This window comes from Fusarium odoratissimum (assembly GCF_000260195.1).
Source record: "Fusarium odoratissimum NRRL 54006 unplaced genomic scaffold supercont1.8, whole genome shotgun sequence".
Classification (NCBI taxonomy): Eukaryota; Fungi; Ascomycota; class Sordariomycetes; order Hypocreales; family Nectriaceae; genus Fusarium; species Fusarium odoratissimum.
The window spans coordinates 86,038-111,052 of NW_022158694.1; the positions used below are offsets into that span (position 1 = coordinate 86,038).

Consider the following 25,015-nt stretch of genomic DNA (forward strand, 5'->3'; position numbering starts at 1 on the left):
CTTTCGGTCAAGGCTTTCTTAAAAGGCAAGCAGAAAACAACATTCACGATTGCAGCTCCTCTGTTAGTTACCTATACTTATGTACTTGCCTTATTTTATATTTCTCATCTGCCGCACAGAGGTAGGAGCAACCCTGTGATGGTCTAACCATTGTTTCACCTACTCGACTAGATTTAGTTCAGTGTTATAAACCAAACTCTCAACTTTTACACTTCGTTTTCTTTTCCCATCTTCAACAACTCATCACCATTTGAGATTCACCACCCATCAGCTGCTTTTATTAGTGATACATACATCCTCACCATGAATGACACCTTTACACTTCCAGTCCGGTCCCGCCCTCTAGGCCTCAAGTTAGGGGATGCACCAGACTCCTACAGCAATAACACCATTCCAGGCACACAGCTGAGCGAACTTAATGTACAAAAAAGAGCACCTGTTACCCGGAAGAAACTCGAGGATCTGGAAAACATCAGGCCAGCAGCATCCTAGAGAGATTTCCGGTCAAATGGGCGGCCTTTCCCCGAGGCTGAGGCACATACAAACCCGACCAGTCGAACGACCTCCAGACAAGATGCATTTCTTCAGAATGGAGCTTTACTACCACTTACCCACCGCGATCACTTTCGTGAAGAAGCACAGCTGAACGATGCACCCGATGACCAAATCCGCAAACCATCAACGACTGATGTTATTTCAGACCAGTTCTCTATCCTACAAATGGTAAGAGATAACCTGAGACCTATGAGATCGCAAGCGCCCTCTCCAGAGTCCGTACATAGAGCTCCAAGGAGCACATCTTCATCATACCATGACCAAGGTATTGGATTTAGTGATGTGCCATCACCGGCATCAGACACTCGCATGCCAAGTTTGGACTTGGGCGATTTGATGAAATATAGTCGCTTCAACGACCGGCTATCCGGTCTGAGATCTTCATCAAGCTCTTCTGTTGCTGCGAGAGTTATGAGACAAGGAAGCACCCACAGGACAGGAGTCGATGAGGCAGCTGCTTTCGGGCACCTGCAACGACTACCCATCCAGTCCTACCACTACTTTGAGATTGTATCAAGTTCGGAAGACCTACAGTCAAATGTGACGCCTCCTCAGGAGACCATGGCGAGACAGCCTTCATTGGAAGACACTATCGGGCTTGAAGGGACTTACCCCCTGACACGGATGAAGGCCCGAATCCAGACCCAAATTGATAGCCCAACAGAAAACCGGCACTCAGACAGTCCTAGTCCGCCAATCAAACCGCCACAGGTGGAAAGAAGAAGCAAGAGAAAATCTTCTGTCATGTCTCTTCGAAGCTTGACAGAGGGAGTGAAACGGTCTCGAGCCGGAGTTGAGAAACTGGCACACAATATTTGTCATAACAGCTGCAATAAACTTCGCCATGCCTATCAGAGTGTCAGGCGTCAACATAAAGAGCAGAGAAAACACCACTCGGCCTGGAAGACACTGCGCCGCAAACTTAGACCTGAGGATGCCAGCAAGCCTAAACATGAGAAAGAATCTGCGTCTTTCTCGATCGAGCAAGGCGGGCGTGGAACTGACTCTTGGTGGAAAGCCGGCGTAGAGAAGTATCACGCCCCTAAGTGGATGCGCTTTGGGAAATAGATTATAAATAACTTACATGGCAAATCGTTTGAGAAAATCAAGTTACAAACGGTATTAGTTTAGCATCACGAGGTGTTAGCTAGCAGCAAGAAGAAGAAGAAAGTGTACATGGTCTAACAATCAAGTTTACCTCGGTAGCGATCATTCCGTGAACAATAAATTTTTAGGAGCTGCGAGTTTGAAACAGTGGTTATTAAAATTGCCTTATAACATATATCGAAAAACAACAGCCGCTGATTTGCGTCTCCCAGGGCCAACGAGGCCTTCTTCCTCAACCTCGTCACCTCCCTGCCGACGCTCACTCTCAGCCCGGTCAAATTTACGATTTTGATACTTGAGATAAAAGCGAAGAGCATACGCTAGTATGGAGACCAGAAGCATAGCGATTGCACATGTGCTCATCCCAGGCGCATAATAGGGAGCATCTCGATCCGGATACAACCTGGTACCCACGAGCGGTCCGCACTGGCCAACGAGTTGGAGGAGAGCAAAGCCACCGCCTTGACGGCTCTGGCTGGCTTGGTTGTTGATGCTCCAAGTAATGATGAGAGTGACGACATTGAAAAAGCCTATAGCGGCAGGATATACGGCCATATAACGGATGAAATTAGGAAGATTAAGGGGTTTAGCCAAAGCCAGAATGGCGTAGCCACTTGATGAAGCGAGGGCATGGAATATTAGAGGTACGGTGCGTGTGCGCAGACGATCAGACATGTGCGCTGTGAAGAGGACGATGACAAAAGCCGCCAAGTATGGGGGAGCACTGAGAGCTTGAGAGGTGAGAGTATCGTGACCCATCTCAGTGAGTATCTTGGGGAGGAAGACGGGGAGAGAGGAGTACGCCATGTTGGTGAGGAAGAACATGGTTGCAGTGATCCACGCAACAGGGTCACGAAATATTGCTAGAACATCGCGACCTTTGAGACCAGACGAAGGCTTATTGTTTGTGGCCGTCGACTGCTCGCTGCGAAGGCGTAGATGGGCAACCTTTTTCTCACGCTTGGTCAAGTAAGGAGCTGTCTGTGGAGAGTCAGGGATGACGTTCCAGGCTACTACAGACGCGATGACGGATGGGAACCCCTCAATGATAAAGAGAAGACGCCAGGGAGCAATAGGGCCAAACTCAGCAAACTTAACAATGAGCCAGGCGAGCGTTGAAGCAAACGTCGTAGCCAAGGGTGCCGCTGCGACAGCTGTAAGCTTTTCTTCTTTGACATCCCAACAGGGGATTACATACCAGATATGAAAATAGCAGTCCGGAATGCAAGCTCCTCTCGTTTGAAGAAGAAACTCAAGTAAAATGGAATCCCCGTGAAGCCAGCCTCTCCTATTCCAAGGACAGCGCGCAGCGCAATCAACATGGGATAAGACGTCGCGACAGCCTGAAGGGACGCCATGAGACCCCATGTCAGGACCACCATTGACACAAATACATGCGCCGGAATGAGCTTCCACAGAAGCGACATCCATTCAAAGGCAATGTAAGTAATGTAAAACGCCGTGAGGGCCCATTGGTACCATTCATCGCGGGGCGGGTCAGACTGGAGATCTTCGTCCATACCAGCTATACGAGCATTGCCGATATCTGGATTTGTTAGTACATTGTTGTCGATCGCAAAAAGATAAAGGGGTCGTACTAGATCTGTCGACGAAGCTCAACATGTAAAGGAGAGCGACGAATAAGACAAGCTTGCGATCGAACTTCCTCCGCACGGCTTGTTCTTCATCAGGGGTATAGAGCTGGAAACTCGCCATAGAACCAGGACTTCGCGAGCGCTCTCCTACGAGAGGATGGTCTACATCTCCATCCTCTGCAGCTTCGGCATCCCATATCGCGCTGCCGTGTCTACCACTACTCGTATTTCTCTCATGCAGCTCGTAAACATCGCTTCCACTGCCAACGGCCGACCGAAGATCTTCGTCGTCGCTATCATCGAGCGAGGGCTCAGCGCCGGTTTGCGCAAACGCTTCGACCGACGCATTGGGGCCAGGCTCGGGCCGCGATAGGGCCATTTTATATGAGGCGGATTCAAAGAACCGAAGGCGATGGGTAAGGAGACAATGACCGGAGGCTAGATTGGACTCGGACTCGGACACGGGCCTCGAGGTTTAATATTGTCGGGGTTCGGTGGGCACAACGGTCTCGGGTTGGAGAGTTATTTGGAGACCATCAGGGACTCCAATCAACTGATACCATGAGTTGCATCCTTATTTGATGTAAGCGGGCTGTTAAACAGATCGAAGAGGGTAAGATAGAAAATTGGAGGTGTTGACTAAGTATGCTGGTAATCGAGTCGAGTTACTCGAGCCGCAAGCTGTCTTGCTTAACCTACACGTGACGCGCATCAACTCCTTGCATGACCATCCATACCTACCTGGTAAAGGAGCTTTACCCTCATTTCATTTCGCACCCTGAAAATTTCACTGTACCTAGATGTTAAATCTGATTGCTAATTGCAGATCACCTACTGCATAATTAAACCTCTATGCATTCAAATACTGTACAATTTCAAAGAATCTCGTTCCGTTACTCTAACATCATGACGATTCATCATAGAATATTACGACTTATTGAAAGTTCGACGTTTCTCCATAAGTCAACAGCAATTCCTATCCCTTCAAAATAAAATGCTCCAAATTGCGGTCAAGATCAACCCCGAAATGAAAGTTCAAAACCAGCAATTCATGCTTACTCTCCGTTTCCTTCAATGATGATGGCCTGCCTTAGCATGAGACGGCTTCCTGAACAGCTTCTTAAGCCCTTCGGCCACTGAATGACTGCGACCAATTCGTTGTTTAGGATGCCTTCCGTCTTCATTTACCTGGCCATCACTATGCTCCGTAGATACACTAGTCTGTCGACTTTGCGTTGTGGCGACCGCTGGCTGTGGTGCACGTAACCTTACCCCACGTGCTGAATCTCGTGGCGCGCTTGGTTTTGAACTGACACCCGCATTGTAGTCAGAAGCAAGAGATGGTGTAGGCTCTAGTATCGGCTCCTCCCTTTCCAGTTCTTGCAGAGAGCTGGGTGTCTCATAACGGTACGGCATGGATAACATTCTGGCATGAGCTTTCGATGATGGCGTCCCCTTTTCTGGCGCAGTTTGTGGTCTTTTCTGTGAGTTTCCTCCCGATGCACCTCGAGGCTTTGGTGGCGTAGGCGGGCGACGAGGCGTCTTTATTTCTGGTTCTGGCGGTAATGGTACATTTGATATTCGAATGTTCTTAGGGACACTTCTCGGTAAGCGAGACTTCGGCGACTTTTGTGTAATTTGCTGTGTTGTTGGATTTCTGGGAGGTGTTTTCAAGACAGGATTGATTGTTTTTCGATGAGCCGATGTTGGGGTTGTGGCACTTGCTGATGGCTTCGAAACCAGCTCTCTTGCTGCTTTCGTGTCTAAATTCGGCAGTGCCACCTGTTTGGCATTTGGCATTGGTGTTGATGGTAGCTGCTGCTTGGAAATTGTGTCACCAGCTTCATACAATATGCCAGAACTTGGTTGTTCTAGACGTGCTGGGTTCGGTGACACCAACAATGGTGGAGCGTGTGGCACTATCCCCTCAAACTTGGGCATATTTGATCCAAAATTCTGTGGCTGTGGTGAATACTCCGATGTAGGCGAGGGTGTTCGAGGAGGAACAAGCTCTTTGGGTACGTTCAGATAGGTACCTGGCCTGTCCTTTGGATTTATGATTGATGTAACATATGGATACGGAGTATCTTGATTATGAAATGTACTCGATCCTGAGGATTCAAGTGGCGAGTCTGATGATAAGGGCCAAGATGTCTCTGGGGGCTTGACATTCTCTGTCCTGCTAGGAGTATTGAGCCTCGGAGATTCTTGATCAAACCCCTCCATAGGTGGTAAAACAGGCGAGAAAGGGGGTATAAAGCTTTCGGGCCTGTAGATCGTTGGAGCTGGCAGCTGCCGTTGCAAAGGTTTTGGCGTTGGAGGCGTTGGAGGCGTTGAAGATCTAGACGGATGAAGCTCGTTTGGTTTGAGAGGTTGCTTTACATCCGGTATCTCTCCTCTCATGGGATCCTGCACTGATGACTGTATCTTGGCAAACTCTTCTGGTTCAATTCTAGATTGCCCGTATGCAGAATATATCTCTGATGCTGTCGAAGCTGAATATCGTGTATTATCGGGGTGGAGAAGTAGCATCTCAACGTCTGGTGTTCCCAGTGCTAGTCCATTGTCTAGAGATTCTTTTCGAGACCATACTGATGATGCTGTAGACACGGGTTTCCTTTTCTTCTCGAGTTCATGAGGCTGGAGAGGTGCATCAATATCCGGTGTTTCCTGCCTTGCTGCTCCGTTAGGTGATTCATCCGGGGACCAAACTGTTGATATTGTCAAAACTGAAGCCCGGTTGGGGTCAGGTTGAGGCTGGAGCGGGATATCGATATCTGGCAATGCCCTCGAAAGTGGCCGGGGTGTTGCAGCACCATCTGCCCCCCCTAAAATGCCATCTAGGACGGTGAAAGCATCTTCTCCATCTTCGTCTCGGTCGTTGTCATCGTCGTACTCGGATGGGGAATCAGAAAGCCCCTCCAAAGCGTCTATTGTTCGTCGGTTGCGCACCATCGTTTGTGCCGCGTCCCTTGTCTGCTCATAGCCAACCTCTTTTTCTTCTTCGTCACTCTTGCCAGGGACTTCTCTCACATCGTCACCGCAGACCACGACGTACCACCGCACGGGTTCACCCTTCTGCAATTCATTCCTTAATTTCATGATCCACCCATCTTCGCCGGCCATTTTGTCATAGTACTTGGCCATCTGACCTGCCACGTCCACACTCAGGTCGACTCGTACCACATAATCAGCCACATAAGCATATGGTCTGCATGCCGTCACCATTTCGTCTACATCGAATTCCTCCAGCAATTTGACCGGTGACCATGAGTGCATAAGAACGGCATCTTCGGCATCGGATACACGTGATGTCGGGAGAGCATGGTCGTCGTCAACATGATCGAATTGCTTTTTGATGTTGGCATTTTTGGCGCTGATGCTCTTTTGCGTGGGCGTTGTTGGTGGAGAGAGCTCAGGTAAGAAGTCGTATTTGGCGTGTAGCTGGTCGAGGATACAATAAGACGACGCAGGTGCAAGAACCCAGTTTGGTGCTGCGTCTTCAAGGTCGTTGAGGATGACAAAAATCCGGATGTCGCGGCGATGCCATCGAAATCCGTGGCATAGATAAGTCGGCATTGGGGTAGGGGTCGCCCAGCAATAATTGAGAGCGAAGCTGCGTGCTGTAAGCGATCCGTTAATTGATTGATTGCCTCACTCAAGCGTCACTTTATCTTGACAGAGAGACAAGAAGACGAAGTGTCTTCTGAGCAAGCTTCATAAAGCAGTCTATGAAGCCTCCAACATCTCCGTCTTTAGTGACTGAAGTTGACGCGTGAAAGTGGTTGTTTGAAGTTGAAAAACATGGAATGAATGAGCTGAATGGAATTGACATGCGTCGCTTCCGTTCCTGCTGTGCCTTCTTACTTTATCTGGGCATCGTTGCCTACTGGATCTTACCGCAACGTACTTTACTCAGAATAGCGCTAGGTTCTTTCAATTACTTGATAAAGGTTGGTCCAAGGTACGGGCAGGTACTGTCTAACGTCAGATATCAAGCCCAGTGCCGTCTTCGGAAGTCATCGACCCATCTTTAACGGTTGGCGCTCTCTCACCGTCCGCATGCAATTGAAGTGCATCTGAGCCACTGTTCTGTTTCCATCTACTGTAGTGGTTGTTTTGTTCTAGGCCAAAGTCCAGGCTGAGACATTGCCTCGCTTATGCCCGAACGATCGCTGCTATTGTTATCAATCACGTATGTTGACTCAGCCTGAAACTTGGTCTAGTAGGCAAGGTGCTAAGTGAAGATAATGTAGTGATATTATTGAGCCATTCCCAAATTTTATGTAAACAAACTGATATCCATTGAAATATCCACCGCGTACCCATATTGTATCTAGAAACTCTCAAAAACCTGACACCTTTTTGTTATATGCGTCTAATCATTATCGTTAATACACTTCGTGAATGGTATAAAGCGGTCCCTAATCCGTGAATCCTGCCATATTCAGGCTAACACCTCCTGTATCTTGTAACCCTTCCATTGCAACGCCAAAGTCTTGAGCATCAAATTCGAAATTCATGTCCTGCAGGATATTGTTCACATCCTCATCTGAGAGGTTAAGCTCCATATTGCTGGGCATCGCAGGAGCACTGGCAATGGTGTCCTGAGCGGCCACTGCTTGAGGAACCTTCTTAGCCACCATATCCTTGAACTTGCTCAACAGATCAATATCATCGGCTGGAGTGGTCTGCGAGTCGAGAATCCGACGCGCTCGTGTCTGAAGCATGGCGTCTGTGGGCATGGATCCCTTGCATGCTACATGATCCTCGACATAGCTGATAAGACCACGCTCCAGCTCTCGCGAGCAAAAAACCTCAGCAGGTCGTGCCGCCTGCGATGTGAGCTTCTCGATGTAGCTGTTAGCAATAGCTGCTGGCAGTGACTTGGCACCCTGGCCCATTGACACCTGCGCATCTGCAGGGAAAGGCTCAAGCGATGCCTTGGGGCAAGCATAGGGGGGTGCGAATCCCGAACCACCAGATTCGAGGGCCCAGCCATCGCTCATTGGGAGCCCAGGACCGTCTGTCTTGAGGATACCGGCGTCTCGCTTGAACCTTTGAAGCCATTCGGCATTATCTGCAGCAGTCTGATTCCAAGGATCGTCACTAGAATATTGTCAGCTCGTCACATTCGGCAATCTTCCTGCCCAGAAAACTTACTCGTCATATAGGATCCAGCGTGCCTGGTGCTGAAGCTCTGCATCACTAGGCACATGCCTGTTAGGGTTGTTCGCCGACATAGTGCCAGCAACCCATCGCTTCAGCTCCTTCGCCAATCGTCGATAGCAGTTCGCATCATTGAGGAAGTATGGTCCGGGACAGTTAGGGCCGCTGCCCATATCAAACATGTCATCACAACCCAATCCCAGAAGCACAGGACAGTCACTGGAAAAAAGTGTCGCATCAGTGGTGGCGGTTCCGCTGACAGTTGAGTTGACACTAGGCTGAAGGGAAAATGCAGGCGAGCTGTTACTGCTTGCGGGATGACGGTTCTTGAATCCCTCGAGCCAAGATGCGTTATCTGCCGCGGTTTGGTTCCAACCGTCATCGAATTCGTATATAATGATACGAGCTTGTCGTTGGAGGTCCTCGTCAGTAGGCTCTATGCCCATCGATCGTTGTAAGATGAGATAATCTTTCAGTTCACGCTCGAGGCGCGAGTAGCTGTGGATGGTTGAGTCGATAGATGTAGGATCCGTTGAACGGCAAATGTGATCCACCACGTCTTCGCTTCGTGGAAGGTGTGCACGTCGACGGAAAGGCGCGAGCCAGTTCGTAGTAGATGTTGCGAGGCGAATTAGCCAGTTTGCAATGGCCTCTGACGGGTGTGTAGAGACTTCTTCCACTCGACCCACGATACGACAGGCCTCTTCTTGAAGCTCATCATCCATCGCCGTTAAACCAAGTAGTCTCTTGGCCTTGACAAATTCGTGGAGCTGTACCTCCATAGGACACTCCTCGAACAAGTTGTCCTTGCCGTTAATTTTGAGGGATGCCAGCCTGTTTTCAGCGGCACCACGCAAAGGACCGAATCTAGCCTTTTGTTGTAGAGTGTCAGAGCTCATGATAATGTCACGGAGCCACGATGGCCTCGTCGCGATGCCCTGTAGAGATAACAGTTCGCTAGCGAAAATGATACGACAACCTTCGACCATCATCTCTTCGTCGTTCGGGAGTCGTCCGTGCTGGTCCTGATAGTTCCGTGTGAAGAAAGCCATTTCCAACTTAATCAACTCGTAGGCATTACGAGGTGACTCTGGCGGGGAGTGAGTGGCTACGTATGGCAACGGGGATGTGCGCTCATAATGAATAAGATCTATTTCAAAAGTTAGACGTTGGCAACTTGTCTACAGGATACTGGAGAGGTCTCATACATGGAGGCATGGAGTTCTCGACCATCTCGAGTACAGGGTTATCGAAACCCCAATCACCCTTCCAGTCAGCCATGGAATAACCCGTCTTGAAATGCTCTGCCAAATGATCGACACGGATAGTCCATGTATCCATTACGATACCACAGAAACCACATCGGGACCGAATCTCAGGCGTTGCTACCTTCCACGACTTCATAGACCAATCCTGAAACTTGATATTATGCACCAGACGCAGGTGCTGGTTAAGATGATCTTTTCGGTAGAATGTCCGTTCTGCTGGGGTACGCTCTTGGCAGGCGGAGTGGTTGTGGCTTTCGATATGGGCATCGTCTGGATTGGCCTCGCCACAAAAGACACAGGATAAGATGCCTGTATCAGGGTTGACGGCTTTTGCGCCGTGAGGAGAACACACCCACCGCTCAAGAGACAAGTGCAACGACTTTTCGTGTCGTTGCCAGTCGTGCTTAGTCCTGAATGTTTCGGTACAGAATGTACACTGGAAGGTCTTGAGAGGGGCTGATAGGCTGGTCTTCTCTTTGCCAATTTTTGCCGAAGCCCTTCGGCGACGGCGACGACGTCCGTGGCTATTGAATGGGGCTGAGCCAAACGAACCCCATGAGTTGCGAGATCCATGTGAATAGGCCGATCCGTGAGAACCATTACTGGAGTGAGAGGTGCCTAAACTGCTGACCGATGACTGGTTGCAGATAGATCTGCTTGAGCCATCGTCCGCATAGCTCAAGCTGAAAGGGCTGTCGAGTCCGGACGACATTCCAGAGGAAGAGGCGGTGACGGCCCGTGCAATAGCGCTGACGGACGCAGGTTCGTTCTCAGGGGGTGAGTGCTCCCAACGTTGCAGTGGGTTCATGGCTTCCAGAGCTGGTGTTCCTCGGCGTTGAGGGATATCCATGGGGCCTGACCATGAGCTGGTGTAGTGAGGTGATGTTGAGCGCGGGGGCTGAACCTTGCCGCGTCGACGAGCATTTGCAAGCCAGTTTGTGATTTGGACTTTGTTTAACCCTGTTTGGCGTTGCAGCATCTCCTTCTCTTCGTCACTAGGATAAGGATGACGGTTATGAGTTGAGAGCCAGTTCTTGAGAATACGAACCGACTCTCGAGAGAATCGTGCTCCAATTTTGGGAGGAGGTGCGGCCTTGTTGTTGAATATTTCTCCCAGGTTGCCTAGATCACTGACGGAGGCATTGCGAGAGGCATTGCGAGAGGATTGACAAGAGTCGTCCTGGTTATCCTCCTGGAGAGTGTTGGAGATCTGAGGTCCAGATGGCAGAAAAGGATTGATGTCAAAGGGCGCAGCTGAAGTGTTGATAGACTCGGGGGCAACAGCAAAGCTGCAGTCGACCTTCAATGCTACGCAGGTAGTGCAATAGTCCTTGTACATACCCTCTCGGATCTTTTTGCATGAGAAGCCAGACATAGCACAGTTGATGCATGGCGATGGAGGTGTATCCCACTGAAATTGACTAGATATGTCTTCAGCGGTTGTGGTGAAGTCCATCGTTGGGGCGGGCATGTCCGGCAGAGGGAAGTTGTTGTCTGAAAAGTGTTGAAGGGCGCAGAAGCTGAAGTCGTCTTCACTGACATTCTCCAGGACAAGATCAATGCTCTCGTTGTTGTCAGCTGTCAGACCAGCAAAGGCGTTGCCATCCTGGGGTTGTGGAAAGGCGTCAATGGCCTTGTCCCAGTTGACAAATTGCTCCATCTCATCCATATTGGACATGATGCACAAGGATAAGTGCTGATGCGGAGCAGAGATGTCGGCTCAGGTCAATCGAAAGGCGCGCGTAAGGGTGACAGCCATGAACCGAATAGATTTGGATGTCAGTCAGCCTGGTCCCACTTGAATCGTTTGGAGTGAGAGCTAGAAGGACACAAGATAGTTGAGCCTGAAAGTGAAGAGAAAAGAATGAGGCTCCCAAGTGGAGGATAGTCCCTGAGTTTTGTTCAAGATGAAAATCCAACCAAGGTACTACCTAGGCACAAGTAACGGTCTGTCTAGGAACACATCGAAAGAGTCAGCAGTCTCCATCCCCCAGAATGTGAACCAAGCCAAAAGTCTGGTGGAGTTGGAGTGCAGAGTGCCGGCCAGCCACACCAACCAGCTGAGCGAGTCTAGCCAGATTGTCATGTCGTGCGCCCTTCAATTGACAGACATGGATCTTTTTGATGAATGGACCCACGCACACAAGCTGCGGAGTGACGGTGCTTCCAACACTGTAGGATGGTTCCAGCTCCTTCGCATATGGTGAGCCAACAATATGGGTGTCCAATCATTGTCTCGCCCGTACAGTGTGAGCTCGACACGGTCAACATAGGCTGGGCTCCGCTTCTCGTAGTTCGCAAGGCGTAGCCATCCATGCGGATGCGTCTCGTTAGACCCAAGTCTTGACCCGAGACCGGCCTTCGCATGGGTCTTTGGCCTCGCAATAAGAACTTTTATATGACAATACATATCATCCGTGATGTCTTTTGGAGGCTCATTGTCAACCGGATCGGAGTCGTGACTCTGATAAAGTCCGAGCATGCGCTTCCCCGGAGTGTCTATGTGGGGTTTAGCACGTCCTCAGAGGCTCAGATGCTTGATTCTCCGCTATAATTGAATGATTGATATGCCTCGTATCACTTCAAGACTGTCCAGAAAGCACTGGAACGTTCTAAGAAACGGTTTATCGGAGAGAAAAAAAAATAAAGACCATGCTGGTCTGCCTTGTCGGTGAGATTTTAGAATCAGCCACCGACACACAGCATCCTTAGCTTTGGGGTAACAAATCGCAGATCACTCAAGATATTTCCCTGCTCCAACACGACGTTGTGTCTTAGCATCTGACGTATTGGTAAGCAGAAAAGTTGAATGATGTCTTTTCTGTGCGTATGTAGGACTGCGATTGAAATGAGCAAGATTTGGTGTAGGTGAGTGATCAAATCCTGGGGCAAGAAAGGCGCCATTGGTTTAGGCGAACCCGCCTACCTGCACAGCGGAAATGCAGCGGAAAGCAGGCAGAACGGGTACAGTAGCAGCTGCCTGTGGTTTGCGACTCACCGTGGACGGAGTCTCCGGAGGCGCTCCACCCCGGCACCGGCACCGGTCATCACGGAGCTCAACAGGAGCCCATGAGGGTGTGCAGCAGTGAGTATACAGCATTTCCAAGAGAATACAAAACATTTTGGTGCTGAAGAACCGACGCCAGGACGTTCAACTGTTGCTCAATTCAGCATACAACTCTGACCATATCAAAGCTCTTTGCGTTTGCTTGGAGATCCTCTGATTATCTTGATCGGGCGGATCCTCAACCGGAGATAGACAGGCAAAACATCTAGATCTCCGCAAATGCCGCGAGTCTAAATTAGCTCAATATGCATATACGGCAAGATCCGAACCATGTTGCTGGGCAATATCACAGCATGTCTACCTACCTTAGCCGTTCAGAGACCTATTGGCTTTCGCATGGCCGAACAGTTTTCTGCCCTAGCCCGTTGACATGAATCCAAGTGTCTCTCGACAGATTGATCGGTTACCTTTTTGGTTTTTTATTGGATGCCGGTTCACCTTTCGTCTTGCTTTGGGCTATATGCTCAAACAAAACACTGGTCCTCAACCCATTATTCCTCAAGCAAAAAGAATCATCCACCTTACTGAAATATAAAAGATTGCAGGCAGCTGTTAGGTTTATGCTTAATCTAGCTTGTTCATTTCTCATATCGAAGTTAATTCGTGGTGTTTTGTTCTATCAGTGAACTGTTGGGTTTCCTGTATATCCATATATCAAGGTAGGCATCGACATCAAACTCATCTCAGTATCAGTCGCTTATAACTTGTAATCTTCTCCTTGGAATTGATGTTGCTGGTATTGTCCAGGTTGGCAGAGATTTCGAAGGGCATCCACACAACCTTGGGACGAAGCCTGAAGGCACAGTGACTACTTGAACGGAGTCGAGTCCTCATATCGAGTGAAATCATTTACAAACACAACTCACTCGATGCGTATCGGTCTATTAGTAATACTACCGCAACGTCTTCAAGGCTTTCCTCCTCCGGAATATAGCATATAGCGACCAAATCCAACCCTCCCGAACACCTAGACTGACAGCGATTTACTCGGGCTTAGGCGAGCCACGCAGAAATCAGCAAGCCAAAGTTTTATTAATAGGTTACTTGTTTTTTATGTACTGTTCAATCATAATTCCATACGCTATGTTGATGATATCCCGCCTTGTTTGAACACTCAGCAGGGAACACATCAAGTCAGTCCAGTTGATCCCGCGGCAATGAACGGCCAACATAAGGCACCCGTGACTGATGCAAGTAAATCTCAATTCTAATATAGGAAATTTATTACAAGACGTAGTGTATGCATGAACGTTAGCCACCATAGTTTCACGAAAGCTCTATCCCCTCCCTGAGCGCTGCAATTACATGGGCCAATGCTCAACTACTCCACGTCAGGCGTTTTATATGGTTGATTGCAAGGGATATATCATGAATTGCCTATGCACTGCGGTAGATGAATGGCATACTAGTGGTGATACATCTAGCACATTGGTTCCAAGAATATGAGCTGTGAGGGCACCTTTTGCTATCTTACCCGTCGTTCAATCTTCTCTAATGGTTAAAGAAACTTTTTCTCCCCGCTCTGATAGCCCATTGCATTGCTTAAGTAGTCTTGGAATTTGTTTCCTCAAGTGATAATGTCACTGTCTGTGGTAAACGAGTTCGACGCTTTTCTCTCCGCAGCGTTACATTTGTATGGATCAGCCTTACCAACAAGGCTTGCACTTCATGATCCTTGAGGGCATCATATTTCGTTGTGATCACAAGACAGCTCGGGTTTTCTGATCAGTTCATTACTGCAGCAACTTACATTCTATCCCCCATGGCCTGTCAAGTTTGGACTATGTACGCATTGAGCGCCTACGTAGTGAGCACGGGGCTTTGTGCTACGCTATGATGTCCACACAATAGATGCTTTACTGTGCGAGCACCTTCGCAAACCATGTATAGAGTGGACTTTGTGTTTCGGAAAACTACGCAAATTCTATCAAAAAATCTTGTTTTTTAACGAAGGTCGTTATCACAATGAATAAATCAAAGATGAAGCGGAAAGGAGGCTCAAAGCTGATACTTGATCAAGTTGTCAACTCACAGTCGCTCAACGCGACACCGCATTCTCTTTTTTTGGCTCGTGTAAACTATCTTGCGATATATACAGCCTGACCCTGTCTATATGTGCATTTTCCGTAGCGTAAACAATGTGCTTTTCGAGAGATAGAGTGGTATCGCTGGCCGAAGCCAGTAGTTCTGTATAATCCTTCCAATAGCTTTTAGAAGAGAAGAAAGAAAGCAAACCAGACACGTATGTCAAACACCATGCTCCTTAACAGCAATAACTCCAGTTTCATGAGCTGAAACCCATCCGAGAAGGCCGTGTGTGCTGTGAAATCCAAAATGCGCCGGTTCCTAACTCGCCTTCCATTCACTAAAATTTCGCGTCCAAAGACACCTTGCTGACCAAGAGGTACCTCATAAATCGTTGATGTCTTATCGTGGATCCTACTCATTAATCATGTCCAAGTTCTTGTAATTCTCTCTCTTTTGCGGCAAGCATTTCTCGCATCTTGTCCGCTTCGCGTTGTAAGGCTGCTCGACGCTCAGCCTTTATTCTCTCAGTATCGAAATCACGCGGGCCAGCACCTGGCGTGTTATCCCGGTTGGAAAAGGTGCTGGGACTAGGTGCTGACGCTATGGTACTGCCAGGTGATCGTATGGGAGGTAAGGAATAGTCGCCGTCGTCGCTTCCTGTTCCTAAATTGGGGGGAGTAGTGGCTGACGTCGATGGATTCAGTATCGATTTGATATTGATTGAGGAGATTCGTTTCGAGCTCTCCTGTCCAGTTTCTTGTGAGGCAAATGCTTCACTTTCAGTGGTAGAGAAGGATCGTTTTCGAGTTGGCGACAGAAACGAGGCAGGGGATAGCGATGTTTTCCTGTCGTTGTTTGATGACATAGACGCCATGGGGGCCAGTCGATTATCGTCGTTCAGGGATCCGGTATACTGACGTGGGTTATTTGACTGATGATACGCAGCTAGATCCGAGGTCGAAGGCAGTGGCGATATTGTTCTACTTGTAGGTCGGATAACCGGTTGAGGCTCGATCGTGAGCGGATGGTCTGGGCGACGACGAAGACCCAGGTTGACAGATCCGTCCTCGTTTATTGACCCTTTCTCAGCATTTTGTTCATACTGGCCTTGCATTTCAGCTGGCTCCATTGCATCTTCCATCTCCTCATCCTGCGAAGCTGGGATAATTCGTTTTCGTCTTTTGATAGTCGATTTCTTCATGGTCATTGGCCGGTGGACACCATGTAGCTTGTAATATAGACCTAGGGCTGTTAACAAATACTGTTTGACAAACGTTAAACGCGTAATACCTACCACAAGCGTTGCAGATTGTGTGGCCACTCTCATCACGCCTCCAGAGAGGCGTAATAGTGGTGCCACAGTTCTGGCATGCAATCACAACCGTGGCATTCGAATTTTGTTGATTTTGCAGGGCATTGACATCCAGAGGCACTGGTTCCGGTTTGGTACTTTCACTTCGACTTTGGCAACTCTGTCGTTTCTGCGTTCCACCTAGGTTGGCACTTTTCGAAACACGATTGTTATAGGCAGGGCATCCATTGCAGCCCTCTGCACCACCCGTTCCGTTACAACGTCCACCTCCAGGACAAGTCCCTCCAGTTTGATCAGCAGATATGTAGGTCGCATTTGACGCAGGTTTTGGACCTGTGACTGCAGAGGGCTTCGGTGCGGTAGTTCGAGGAGGTTCTGCAGGGACAACATTCGGTGGTCGCTTGAGACTAGTCGGACGAGAGGCGTTTCTGGCTTTCAGATAGAGGCCACAGGCGTTGCAAATCGTAGCACCTTGAGGTGATCTCCTCCACAAAGGGGTCCGGGTGGTTCCACAGTTACTATTATCGGTATAAGCAGAGTGATTACCGTAGAATTAAGGGTAGTTAACTTACCTGCAAACTTGTCCTTGGCTGCCACTAGGTGGCGGACTTGTTTTTGAACCATGCTCTGACCCAGGACTCTGTTGCTTTGACATGTTTCCTGGAGCTGAACTTGTCTTAGGGCCAGACGGACTCCCACTTAGTCTATGTTGGTGGTCGCGGTTGTCCTGGCCGGTAGGGAGTCTGGTCCGCTCCTGAGAAGAAACAGTCGAGCTGTCACTTGGTTTCGAGGACATTGGTCGTGATGGCAGCGCAGTTCGCACCGAACCCGTCTCACGCTGATGGCTATACAGCGCCGTTTCTTGGGTTTCTTGGCTCATGCCCGTAGGTAGGGCTGCTAGTATCGAGGGAAGCAAGACGACAATGGTTCAGATGAATCGAATGGGTGTACTTCAATAGTCTGGGTTGGAATGCGACGGGTCAGTTACAAACCGAAGTCTATAGCATTCATCGGCGTTGATATCGAGGGTCGGTAGGTTGATTTGATTGTCGTATAGGTCGAGGATGAGCAAGATTGAAATTTGATTATGGGAGAGAAAGTCCTTCACACGACTCGTAATCGGCTGCAGCGGATTGATAAGTGGTTTCGAACCGGCCGAGCAAGGAGGCGAATCCGGAGAGAGGCCGGAGCCGGGTTCCGCAACTAAGAGTTCGCAGGCACCGAAGCGAGCCAAACAAATGCAATACTTTCTTGGCTCGATGCGAGGTGTAAGTCAGAATGCTGAAGAAGTACCTAGTGCAAAGCCCAGTCTGCAGTCCAGCGATATGTATCGTCAAGTTGCCAGTTTTGCTGGTGGGCAGACGAGTCGAACAAGTCGCCAGGATACAAAGGGACGTGGATGCGTAGGCAGCTGACCTAGTAAACAGGACCAATCGAAGGTTGGATCGAGTCCGATCGAACGGGAAGCAATGTATTGGTCAGACGACAGGTGTCAGAGAGTGACGCGACAGCTACCAGATACTTGGGACCGGCGCAACTGCAAGGCCGAGAAGACCAAAGAAGAAGGTTGAGGAGTCGACAGCCGCGGGGAGGAGAGGAGAGGACAAGGATGTGCGGAGTGTGTAGTAAAGAAGACAAAGGGAATAACCAAGGACAGGAGATAACAAAGATTATCAACCAAACCAAAAAGGCGGAAGGGAAAGTAGACTATGTGCAAGGGTGATGAATCTGTGACTACGCAATGACAGGTGTTGGTAAGACAACAAAAGGCGGCCGAAAGCGAAGTGCAGGACACACTGACAGAACAGGACGGGACGGAACACGCCTTGTCTCGTTCCTAGGCAAGGTATAATTGAATGTGGTGCTTGGCGAATAACAGGGGAGGACTTCGTCAATGGGTTGAGGCGTAAGACTCCCAAGTTTTGCGGCACCACCAGGCTGGGACGGTGGAAGGTGAATTGGTGACCAAGCAGAGCCAAGACCAGAGACCAGGGTGTATGTTTGCGTGTGTGTGCACGCGCGCGTGAGATACCGTAGATCGATAACCAGCGACGCAATGAGACGGCAGATGGCAGATGGCGGTGGAGGAGAGGACGGTGACCCCGGGGGAAGGGTGTCCGAGACCAAGAGAGGACAAGGTGGGGGGTTAAGGTGAAGGGAAAGGTAGAGGTCAAAGGTGAGAACTCAGAGATGACAGTCAACAAAACAGATGGACGAACAATTCCGTCTGGTTTGAGATTGAGGCGCAGGTCAGATCAGAAAGAGATGGCAGTGAAAGTTGGGCAGAGTAGGTAGGTAAGGTGATTGCGATTGATGATCAGACAAGGCCTGATCTATCCAATGGGGCTGGGGCTTAGTCTTGGAATTGGATCTGGGCTTGTGCTTTCTTGATTGCTCTGCCTTGCCTTCTACCCTTCAGATTGTTTGGTATTAGTTATGGTGGATTGGAGACTGGTTGTCGGGTCTCGGGAGCTGGCGTTGCATTGCATGAGCCTAAATGGGGCCCAGCAGAGAGACTCGCTGACTGTGTTCTCTCTATTCTCTTCTTCTCGTACCCCTCAGTGGCAGTCAAGTCTAATTCGTCCTTAGGCAGGAGGGGAGTGACGTGCAAAGGCAAAAACAAACCAGAAGCAAGACGACTCAACAGACACATGATGCGATTTCACGGGGAGTCGGGCCCCAGCATGGAACGACGGCCGCTGGTGGGTTGGGGTTAAAACAACCGAATTGATCTAGACACTCTCATCTCGTTTCTAGTGTCTTTCTTAGCTCTTGAACCAAAGGTGCCGTTTCCGACTGCATGGATATCATTTGATGCTGAGTACTGTTCGTATTTTTCACGTGAGAGATCTATGCCTCACAAACCTGAACTCTCAAACTCTCCAGATCTCGTCACGCCAGAAAACCTGCAGAAAAGACCCTTCCCAACGTGTCGTCACAGTGGAGGAACCAAGAGAAAGGCCCTTAAATTAGGACGTTCTAGTAGGCCCCTCTTCCTCACCGCGGCTCTGTCAACTTTGCCATTTCGCCCCTGAAATGCGTTGGATTACATTAAGTCGTCTCTGATTGGTTCAGCTAATACGGAGAAATTCCTCTTCGTTTCTTGGCACCGCTGGTCGGATTTTTGCGCAGGGGATCGCCGTCCTGGTGCCCTGACCGACTCAGATCCAATCCACGCTAGGCCGAGATCGGGCCCTCTTTTTTGTTCTCTCCATTCGATTCTTATCAGCCGAGGCTTGAACTCGCTTTCTCGTTTTTATCTTATCTTATCTCGCTCAAACGCAGGGCTAGTTATCGATCAGCTGGCTAGCTTTATTCTAAGAACGATCAGCATTAGTAGTTTGGTTGTCTCGTCGCGTCGCATCGCGTCACTCGACATCAATTCCGTACCTTTATCTACTTCTATGCAATATCGCGAACGCCTCAGTCGTTCCCTTTCGTCATGGCGTCCGAGCTCGGGAGCTCTCCCAAGAGAGAGCCAACACCCACTCTTCCTTTGTCCTCGGTTCCTCAAAAGCGCTCCCTTGAAGAAGGCCGTCACAGTCCTGTCGTTCCCTCGCCACTGAACCCCGAAGTCAGGCCTTCCGACTCTTTGGCACCCGAAGATGCTGCTCAAAATTCTAGATCTAAGTCTGCGCGAGCAAAGAAGGATACTCTGAAGAAACGCGAGGCCAAAGGAAGCGATAGTGTTCGTGCGACACCTGATCCAAAACCAAAGTCAAAGCCACAGAAGAAACAGAGCGAGTCGAGCCCATTACGATACAACTTGGGGCAGCCTAAACTGTCCAACTTCAACCCTCCTCGAGGTCCTGTCATGACGGCACATCATGAGGTCACGGCCCCTAATGGCCAAACGGTCGAATTCTTTGACACATCGGATCAGTAAGCTAAGACTATATCCGATAAATACCTTCATGCTAACTGTCAAAGTGTCTCTAATAAGAAGAGCTTCCGGTATACTCCCTGCATCGCCGATCCTCTCTTCCCGTCCATGATCTACTACCGAAGCACAGAACCAGAGCCATATGGCCCCCACTTGAGCTTCGAGGACTCAGCAGGGCATGTTTATTTTGATAAGTCGGCTCGTCACGTCACAACCGACAAAGGATTTCGCATGGCAAGGGCGAACGTGGCTGTGAGGGAGGGCAGATGGTACTGGGAGTGCAAAATCACACAAGGAGTTCGACCACCAAAAGATGAAGAGTCCAAGCCAGAAGGAGGCAAGCATGTACGCGTGGGCTGGGCAAGACGAGAGGCATCGCTTGATGCGCCTGTGGGGTTCGATGCTTACAGTTATGGCCTCCGTGACGTCGCGGGAGAAAAGGTACATATGTCCCGTCCTAAGGAATTCTTTCCTGCCGGGCAAGGCATTCGAGAGGGGGATATCATCGGCCTCGAGATTCAGCTTCCATCAGAACATCTGCACCGCAAGATCATGTCTGGACAGTATAATCCAGTTGTTGATCAAACCGACGAAGAACCTGCGCCCACCGCTGAAGGCCACAATATTGTCCGCGATCGCTATCCCATACGCTTCAAATCTCATACTTATTTCGAGAAGAGCGAGTACTCCCCCACCAAAGAATTGGAAGATCTTATGAACCCGACAGGGGCTGGCGGTGGCTCTTCAGAAGAACCTGGTCCTAATCACCCCCTTCCAAGTCTCCGCACGCTTCCCAATTCTTGCATCCGCGTATACAGGAATGGTGTTTTAATGGGAACTCCGTTCGAGAACCTCCTTGGCTTCCTTCCACCAGCTTCGCGTCCTCAAGGCCAAGTTGGCGGTCGCGAAGGCCTTGACGACGGCATGCTCGGATATTACCCTGCCGTAAGTGTCTTCCATGGAGGCGCTGTGGAGGTCAATTTCGGCCCCGACTTTTGGTATCCTCCTCCAGCCGAGACCGAAGGTGCACCCGATAAGGTCTGGTCAGGTAACGCTCGCTTGAACAGGGTGCACCCTGTGAGCGAGCGTTATTCTGACCAAATTGCAGAGGATATTGTCTGGGACATCATTGATGAGGTGGACTTTTGGTCCAAAGATGGGGGTGGGGCGACAGATCGCCAAGGTGTGAGCGACAAGAGTGAAGCTGTCGCCATGGCCCCTGGGCGAGAAGAGATCAAAGAAGTGGTTCAAGACGATTGAAGCATCGCAATACATGCTGTCTCTTTCTATCCAAATGATGCCGGATAGCTGAACTACGAAAGCCTCTAGAGGAGATGTTCCTTTCAACCTACAAAAGATACCCACTGTGAAGAGGCAGAAATCAAGTTTATTATTCATACCATGTCCATCAATAGTAAAGGCTGGTATCGCACTGCCCCGAGGCTCCATTCTCATTTCGTCATAAACCATGTCGTAAATACTGCTCGTTACCATATATCAACCTGCTTACGAACGGAAGTCCTGTCCAGGCACTGTCTCAGCGACGACGAACCGGTTCCTCTGGCGAGACTGGCTCGACTACAGCAGGAATCGGGGATGGCTCAGACAAAGGGGAAACAGGGTCTCCAAGTATTGCCCTGTCGGCACTGCGACTCGCCGCCGCTGCCTCTGGCCCGGGAAGAAGAGGGTCATCTGGAAGCTCTTCAATACGATCGCTGCCATCAACAGGTGTCTCAGCTAGAGATTTCTCTCGCTCCAGTCGCACCTCACGACCTCTCTTGTGGCAATACCAAAGTACAAACATCAATACTATTAAGGGTTAGCAAATGTATGAATAGTTTGGGTAGCAATACTTACAGAATAAAGCAACGCTCCATATAACATTTGTACCAATAAATGCAGGCCATCGCACCTTCAATGCGTTGACGATAGCCTTGAGCATACCAACGACAGCCCCTGGCTTCGTGACCAGATCGGTTAAATTGGATGGCTTGAGGAGGTCGATAGCGGCATCCTTAACGCCCTTCTCCGTATTTGCCTTCAGACCCTGACTTTCTGCTGCCGCTGCCAGAAGCTCAGGCGCCAGGGAGGACGTCAGCTTATCTGGAAGCTGGGTAACAAGCTTCTTGAGAGATGAAGGCAGTTTTTCGAAACCGCGATTGATGGCACCATCGCGGTCTTCAACTAGGCTTGCGAGATCACCGTATGCTGTCGGCACGCCATTGGCGAGATCCTTGAATACTTGGGTGAAACGGGACAGGAGCTCGGATGACTCGTTGGAGAGAGAAACGATCTTGTTGTTCTTTGCTTGGAGGTTCAGGCGGTCGAGAACGTTACCAAGGTCCTGCTCCTCACGTTCGGCTTCCGGTGGCGCGACGTTATCTTCTGGCTTAAGACCATCCTGTGGTTTCTTATGTCTCGTGAACAAAGCCGTTAGACGGTTTGGCTGTTTGTCGTGCTTCTCTTTCTCTTTCTCTTTCTTTTCCTTCTTCTTGTCCTTTTTACTCTTGGGTTCTTGTAGAGCCTTTACCGCCTCTATCTCACTCTCAGATGCAGACGAGAGGTCGATCTGAGGGGTATTGATGCGTGGCGGCAGAGGCGGAGCTGGACCATCGTCTTCCAGGATACTTTGCAGCCATGCCTCATCATTGCGGTCGAGGACGGGGCTCAGAGGAGGAGTATTGGAGCTGAGGCTGTGCTGCGTGCTTCGCCGCCTGTGTTGATGACCTGATGCACGAGATGCATCGTTGCTGAAATCCGGTACATGTCCGTAGGATGGGTCTGCCGAAGATCCAGCTTCGGTCTTCTTCGCAGTCTCCTCAGCAGCCGCCGCTTTCTCCGCTCTGTTCTTCTTGATCTTTTTGTATGTCAAGTATTCCAACATTTTGGAGTTTTGTTATATGTAAGGGGGCGCCTTGTTCGGAGATGCGGCAAATGGGGATTTAGCTATTTAACTACCTTAGTCTGGAACAAGAGGCCGCCCAGCTTAAAGGAAAATGAGGGATGGCGATTTAGGTGTTGGCGCGCGCTTGGAAATTCGCCTTTATCTTGTCTTGGGTGACGAACGATCTACGTGAATCGAGAGCGCACAGCCACATCACATGTGATGTCATGACGGCAGCCCAGCCAGAGTCCAGGATCAAAGCCTAAGCTACCCCACGTAAATATGTTTAAGGCTACGTGATTTGATGATCGACAATCAACTGCCGTACCATGATAGGAATCCGAAAATGATTGGTCAAATGGCTTCCAAAACGTGGGTGGGTGGAGATCGGGGGCTCAAGTCGACTTCAGCTGGCATTAGTAGGTACTGTAAGGTCAACAGCCTAGGGGAAGGGAGGAAACTTGGGATCAAGATCCCAAGTGATAAGGGTTTTTAGATGAGTTAGTATACGCTTAGGGCGCTCTTTGATGAATTGATCTTGGCATATTTTGTCCATGTCTGAAGTTTTCTTGCCACGCGGGGGCAGCATGAGTAAGGTACTTAGCAATGCCAATTCATGTTGATTGACCGTGGGTATCTTGAAATTCTATGGTTAATGATAAAGACATAAAAGTAGGTAGAACGGCATATACACCTCGATCAGGCGTCATCAACGTCCTCGTCTTCTACCTCATCTGCCCCTCCTTCGTCACGGATAACCTCATCGGCGAGTGTGCTACGTTGCCAGCCGCTACCATTCTTCCGCCGTCCCCGTTGGAAAGCATCCGTCGATGTGACCGCTCGCTCGCCTGTGAACTTATGACTTGACCACTCGGTAGAGCATCGTGGGCATTTGCTGTCTCGCCTAGTTCGCCAGAAAGCCTCCTCACATACCTCATGGAGTCGGAAGTTGCAATCCACCTCTGCGCATCTCAGACCAATCGTAACTGGATCCTTGCATGCTTCGCAAAACTTGATGCGCTGCCAGTCGCGTAGCCCAAGATCCGGGTCGTTGTAGCTTTCAACTAGCCAGGGTCGCAACTCCAACAACGCTCGGGGTGACAATGTATAGAACCCCTCATTACTCTTCTCAAACCACCCTCCCTCAACCAAATTTGCGAGTACAGCTTCTACTTCACTATGCTTAAGTCCTTTGTCTACAGTTGTTTGCGTCTGCGTTTCCACATCGATCTGGCTTTCTCTTCGGTTTGGCCGCGCCAGTTTGATGGCCTGCATCTCGGTGATAGCCATGACTTCCATACGGGGGGTGTTGAACTTTTCAAACATAGCGTCTAGAACACGTTTAATGAACGATATTTCTTCGTGGCTGTATGTGGTAGCGAGTTGCGTCTGCGGATCGGACGTGGTATTGACCAAGGCCCATATTCGTCTCTTGGTAATTTGGTGAAAAGTACTTCGGATTTCGTAGTCGAAAAGTGATGCCGCTTCTGAAGCTTTGTCTATGGCCTCTTGAAAGTGTTCTTCGGTGATTTGATCTGTTCGTACTTCGTCTCCCTCCTCATCTCCGCTGTGCCTGCGGTTGGCATTGAATATCGCAGCAAGGATAGGACGGGCTTCTTCGAAAGTAATCGTTCCTCGAGCTAAAATGGCCTGGAGAAAGGCTCTATCCCCGTGCTTGAAGTCATGGCTACTCATGCTTGGTTTTGGCCTGGCGATATTCGCGCCCGAGTTCAAGCACTATAGATTTATAATTTGTTCTCAAAATTGATGAGGTGTAAATACTTAGGACGAAAGCCACAGAAATGATTTTCTTGGAGGGGAAGAGAAGACGCGTTTGACGCGTTCAGGGATCTCAAGGCTTAATTGAGTGCACGAGCCACGTATCTGTGGCTGTGGTGGCTCATTCAAGCATCCATATCATCCAGCTCGCTTTTCATATCACTTGTAGGTGCCGCTCAGTCATCTTCTTTGTTTCATTTTGTTTCGAGAATAATTTTTTACTTCTTATATGTATGGGAGGATTGCATGAAATCAGAGTAATAACCAACATAGAATTGAAATTGAAGTTCGATGCGCATCATGGGATATTCCTCCATTGGTACGTTAAAATAAGGCCAGAACGCACAGAAGAACAGCAAAGGTCCTAC

The 25,015-nt window shown here is 49.4% G+C and overlaps 9 protein-coding genes across 11 annotated transcripts; 3 read left to right on the top strand and 6 right to left on the bottom strand.

The window, feature by feature from the left end:
• Positions 1 to 72: 72 nt before the first annotated feature.
• FOIG_05829 (uncharacterized protein) lies at positions 73 to 2,912 on the top strand. The gene is made up of 2 exons (XM_031204683.1): positions 73 to 121; positions 172 to 2,912. The coding sequence occupies exon 2, from the start codon at positions 721 to 723 to the stop codon at positions 1,621 to 1,623; it is 903 nt and encodes a 300-aa protein (XP_031064932.1). The 5' UTR covers positions 73 to 121; positions 172 to 720; the 3' UTR covers positions 1,624 to 2,912.
• On the bottom strand, positions 216 to 3,919 carry FOIG_05830 (uncharacterized protein). Its single transcript, XM_031204684.1, has 3 exons — positions 3,261 to 3,919; positions 2,861 to 3,208; positions 216 to 2,807 (listed from the first exon to the last, which is right to left on the bottom strand). Exons 1-3 carry the CDS (start codon positions 3,634 to 3,636, stop codon positions 1,828 to 1,830), a joined length of 1,704 nt encoding a protein of 567 aa, XP_031064933.1. The 5' UTR covers positions 3,637 to 3,919; the 3' UTR covers positions 216 to 1,827.
• An 82-nt stretch (positions 3,920 to 4,001) lies between these two features.
• On the bottom strand, positions 4,002 to 7,202 carry FOIG_05831 (uncharacterized protein). The gene has a single exon (XM_031204685.1). The coding sequence runs from the start codon at positions 6,834 to 6,836 to the stop codon at positions 4,329 to 4,331; it is 2,508 nt and encodes an 835-aa protein (XP_031064934.1). The 5' UTR covers positions 6,837 to 7,202; the 3' UTR covers positions 4,002 to 4,328.
• A 283-nt stretch (positions 7,203 to 7,485) lies between these two features.
• Positions 7,486 to 11,763, bottom strand: FOIG_05832 (uncharacterized protein). Of its 2 annotated transcripts, XM_031204686.1 has the most exons (3): positions 9,635 to 11,763; positions 8,421 to 9,576; positions 7,486 to 8,366 (listed from the first exon to the last, which is right to left on the bottom strand). In XM_031204686.1, the coding sequence occupies exons 1-3, from the start codon at positions 11,370 to 11,372 to the stop codon at positions 7,682 to 7,684; spliced, it is 3,579 nt and encodes a 1,192-aa protein (XP_031064935.1). In that variant the 5' UTR covers positions 11,373 to 11,763; the 3' UTR covers positions 7,486 to 7,681. The 2 variants fall into 2 exon arrangements, with proteins under 2 accessions (XP_031064935.1, XP_031064936.1); XM_031204687.1 differs by having other exon boundaries at positions 7,486 to 9,576.
• On the top strand, positions 11,602 to 12,767 carry FOIG_05833 (uncharacterized protein; the record flags this gene model as incomplete). Its single annotated transcript, XM_031204688.1, has 2 exons — positions 11,602 to 11,897; positions 12,629 to 12,767. 2 exons carry the CDS (start codon positions 11,602 to 11,604, stop codon positions 12,765 to 12,767), a joined length of 435 nt encoding a protein of 144 aa, XP_031064937.1.
• Positions 12,768 to 15,207: 2,440 nt separating this feature from the next.
• On the bottom strand, positions 15,208 to 17,234 carry FOIG_05834 (uncharacterized protein; the record flags this gene model as incomplete). Its single annotated transcript, XM_031204689.1, has 3 exons — positions 16,674 to 17,234; positions 16,084 to 16,619; positions 15,208 to 16,031 (listed from the first exon to the last, which is right to left on the bottom strand). The coding sequence occupies exons 1-3, from the start codon at positions 16,979 to 16,981 to the stop codon at positions 15,208 to 15,210; spliced, it is 1,668 nt and encodes a 555-aa protein (XP_031064938.1). The 5' UTR covers positions 16,982 to 17,234.
• Positions 17,235 to 18,517: 1,283 nt separating this feature from the next.
• FOIG_05835 (uncharacterized protein) lies at positions 18,518 to 23,079 on the top strand. The gene is made up of 2 exons (XM_031204690.1): positions 18,518 to 19,983; positions 20,032 to 23,079. The coding sequence occupies exons 1-2, from the start codon at positions 19,544 to 19,546 to the stop codon at positions 21,242 to 21,244; spliced, it is 1,653 nt and encodes a 550-aa protein (XP_031064939.1). The 5' UTR covers positions 18,518 to 19,543; the 3' UTR covers positions 21,245 to 23,079.
• FOIG_05836 (uncharacterized protein) lies at positions 18,809 to 23,157 on the bottom strand. 2 transcript variants are annotated; one of them, XM_031204692.1, is made up of 3 exons: positions 21,842 to 23,157; positions 19,492 to 21,793; positions 19,301 to 19,411 (listed from the first exon to the last, which is right to left on the bottom strand). In XM_031204692.1, exons 1-2 carry the CDS (start codon positions 22,866 to 22,868, stop codon positions 21,522 to 21,524), a joined length of 1,299 nt encoding a protein of 432 aa, XP_031064941.1. In that variant the 5' UTR covers positions 22,869 to 23,157; the 3' UTR covers positions 19,301 to 19,411; positions 19,492 to 21,521. The 2 variants fall into 2 exon arrangements, with proteins under 2 accessions (XP_031064940.1, XP_031064941.1); XM_031204691.1 differs by having other exon boundaries at positions 18,809 to 21,793.
• A 208-nt stretch (positions 23,158 to 23,365) lies between these two features.
• On the bottom strand, positions 23,366 to 24,731 carry FOIG_05837 (uncharacterized protein). The gene has a single exon (XM_031204693.1). It carries the CDS (start codon positions 24,561 to 24,563, stop codon positions 23,568 to 23,570), a length of 996 nt encoding a protein of 331 aa, XP_031064942.1. The 5' UTR covers positions 24,564 to 24,731; the 3' UTR covers positions 23,366 to 23,567.
• Positions 24,732 to 25,015: the final 284 nt, after the last annotated feature.

Excerpts from the sequence above, each read along its gene's own strand:
- FOIG_05837 (XM_031204693.1), bottom strand. The coding sequence starts at position 24,563 with ATGAGTAGCCATGACTTCAAGCACGGGGATAGAGCCTTTCTCCAGGCC.
- FOIG_05832 (XM_031204686.1), bottom strand. The coding sequence starts at position 11,372 with ATGTCCAATATGGATGAGATGGAGCAATTTGTCAACTGGGACAAGGCC. Across the intron at positions 9,577-9,634 it reads CGAGAACTCCATGCCTCCAT|ATCTTATTCATTATGAGCGC; the intron begins GTATGAGACCTC and ends CTTTTGAAATAG. Across the intron at positions 8,367-8,420 it reads CGCTGGATCCTATATGACGA|TGACGATCCTTGGAATCAGA; the intron begins GTAAGTTTTCTG and ends ACAATATTCTAG.
- FOIG_05835 (XM_031204690.1), top strand. The coding sequence starts at position 19,544 with ATGGCGTCCGAGCTCGGGAGCTCTCCCAAGAGAGAGCCAACACCCACT. Across the intron at positions 19,984-20,031 it reads TTCTTTGACACATCGGATCA|TGTCTCTAATAAGAAGAGCT; the intron begins GTAAGCTAAGAC and ends TAACTGTCAAAG.
- FOIG_05829 (XM_031204683.1), top strand. The coding sequence starts at position 721 with ATGGTAAGAGATAACCTGAGACCTATGAGATCGCAAGCGCCCTCTCCA.
- FOIG_05830 (XM_031204684.1), bottom strand. The coding sequence starts at position 3,636 with ATGGCCCTATCGCGGCCCGAGCCTGGCCCCAATGCGTCGGTCGAAGCG. Across the intron at positions 3,209-3,260 it reads GAGCTTCGTCGACAGATCTA|ATATCGGCAATGCTCGTATA; the intron begins GTACGACCCCTT and ends TAACAAATCCAG. Across the intron at positions 2,808-2,860 it reads GACTGCTATTTTCATATCTG|CGGCACCCTTGGCTACGACG; the intron begins GTATGTAATCCC and ends CAGCTGTCGCAG.
- FOIG_05831 (XM_031204685.1), bottom strand. The coding sequence starts at position 6,836 with ATGCCGACTTATCTATGCCACGGATTTCGATGGCATCGCCGCGACATC.
- FOIG_05836 (XM_031204691.1), bottom strand. The coding sequence starts at position 22,868 with ATGTTGGAATACTTGACATACAAAAAGATCAAGAAGAACAGAGCGGAG. Across the intron at positions 21,794-21,841 it reads ATGGAGCGTTGCTTTATTCT|TATTGATGTTTGTACTTTGG; the intron begins GTAAGTATTGCT and ends AACCCTTAATAG.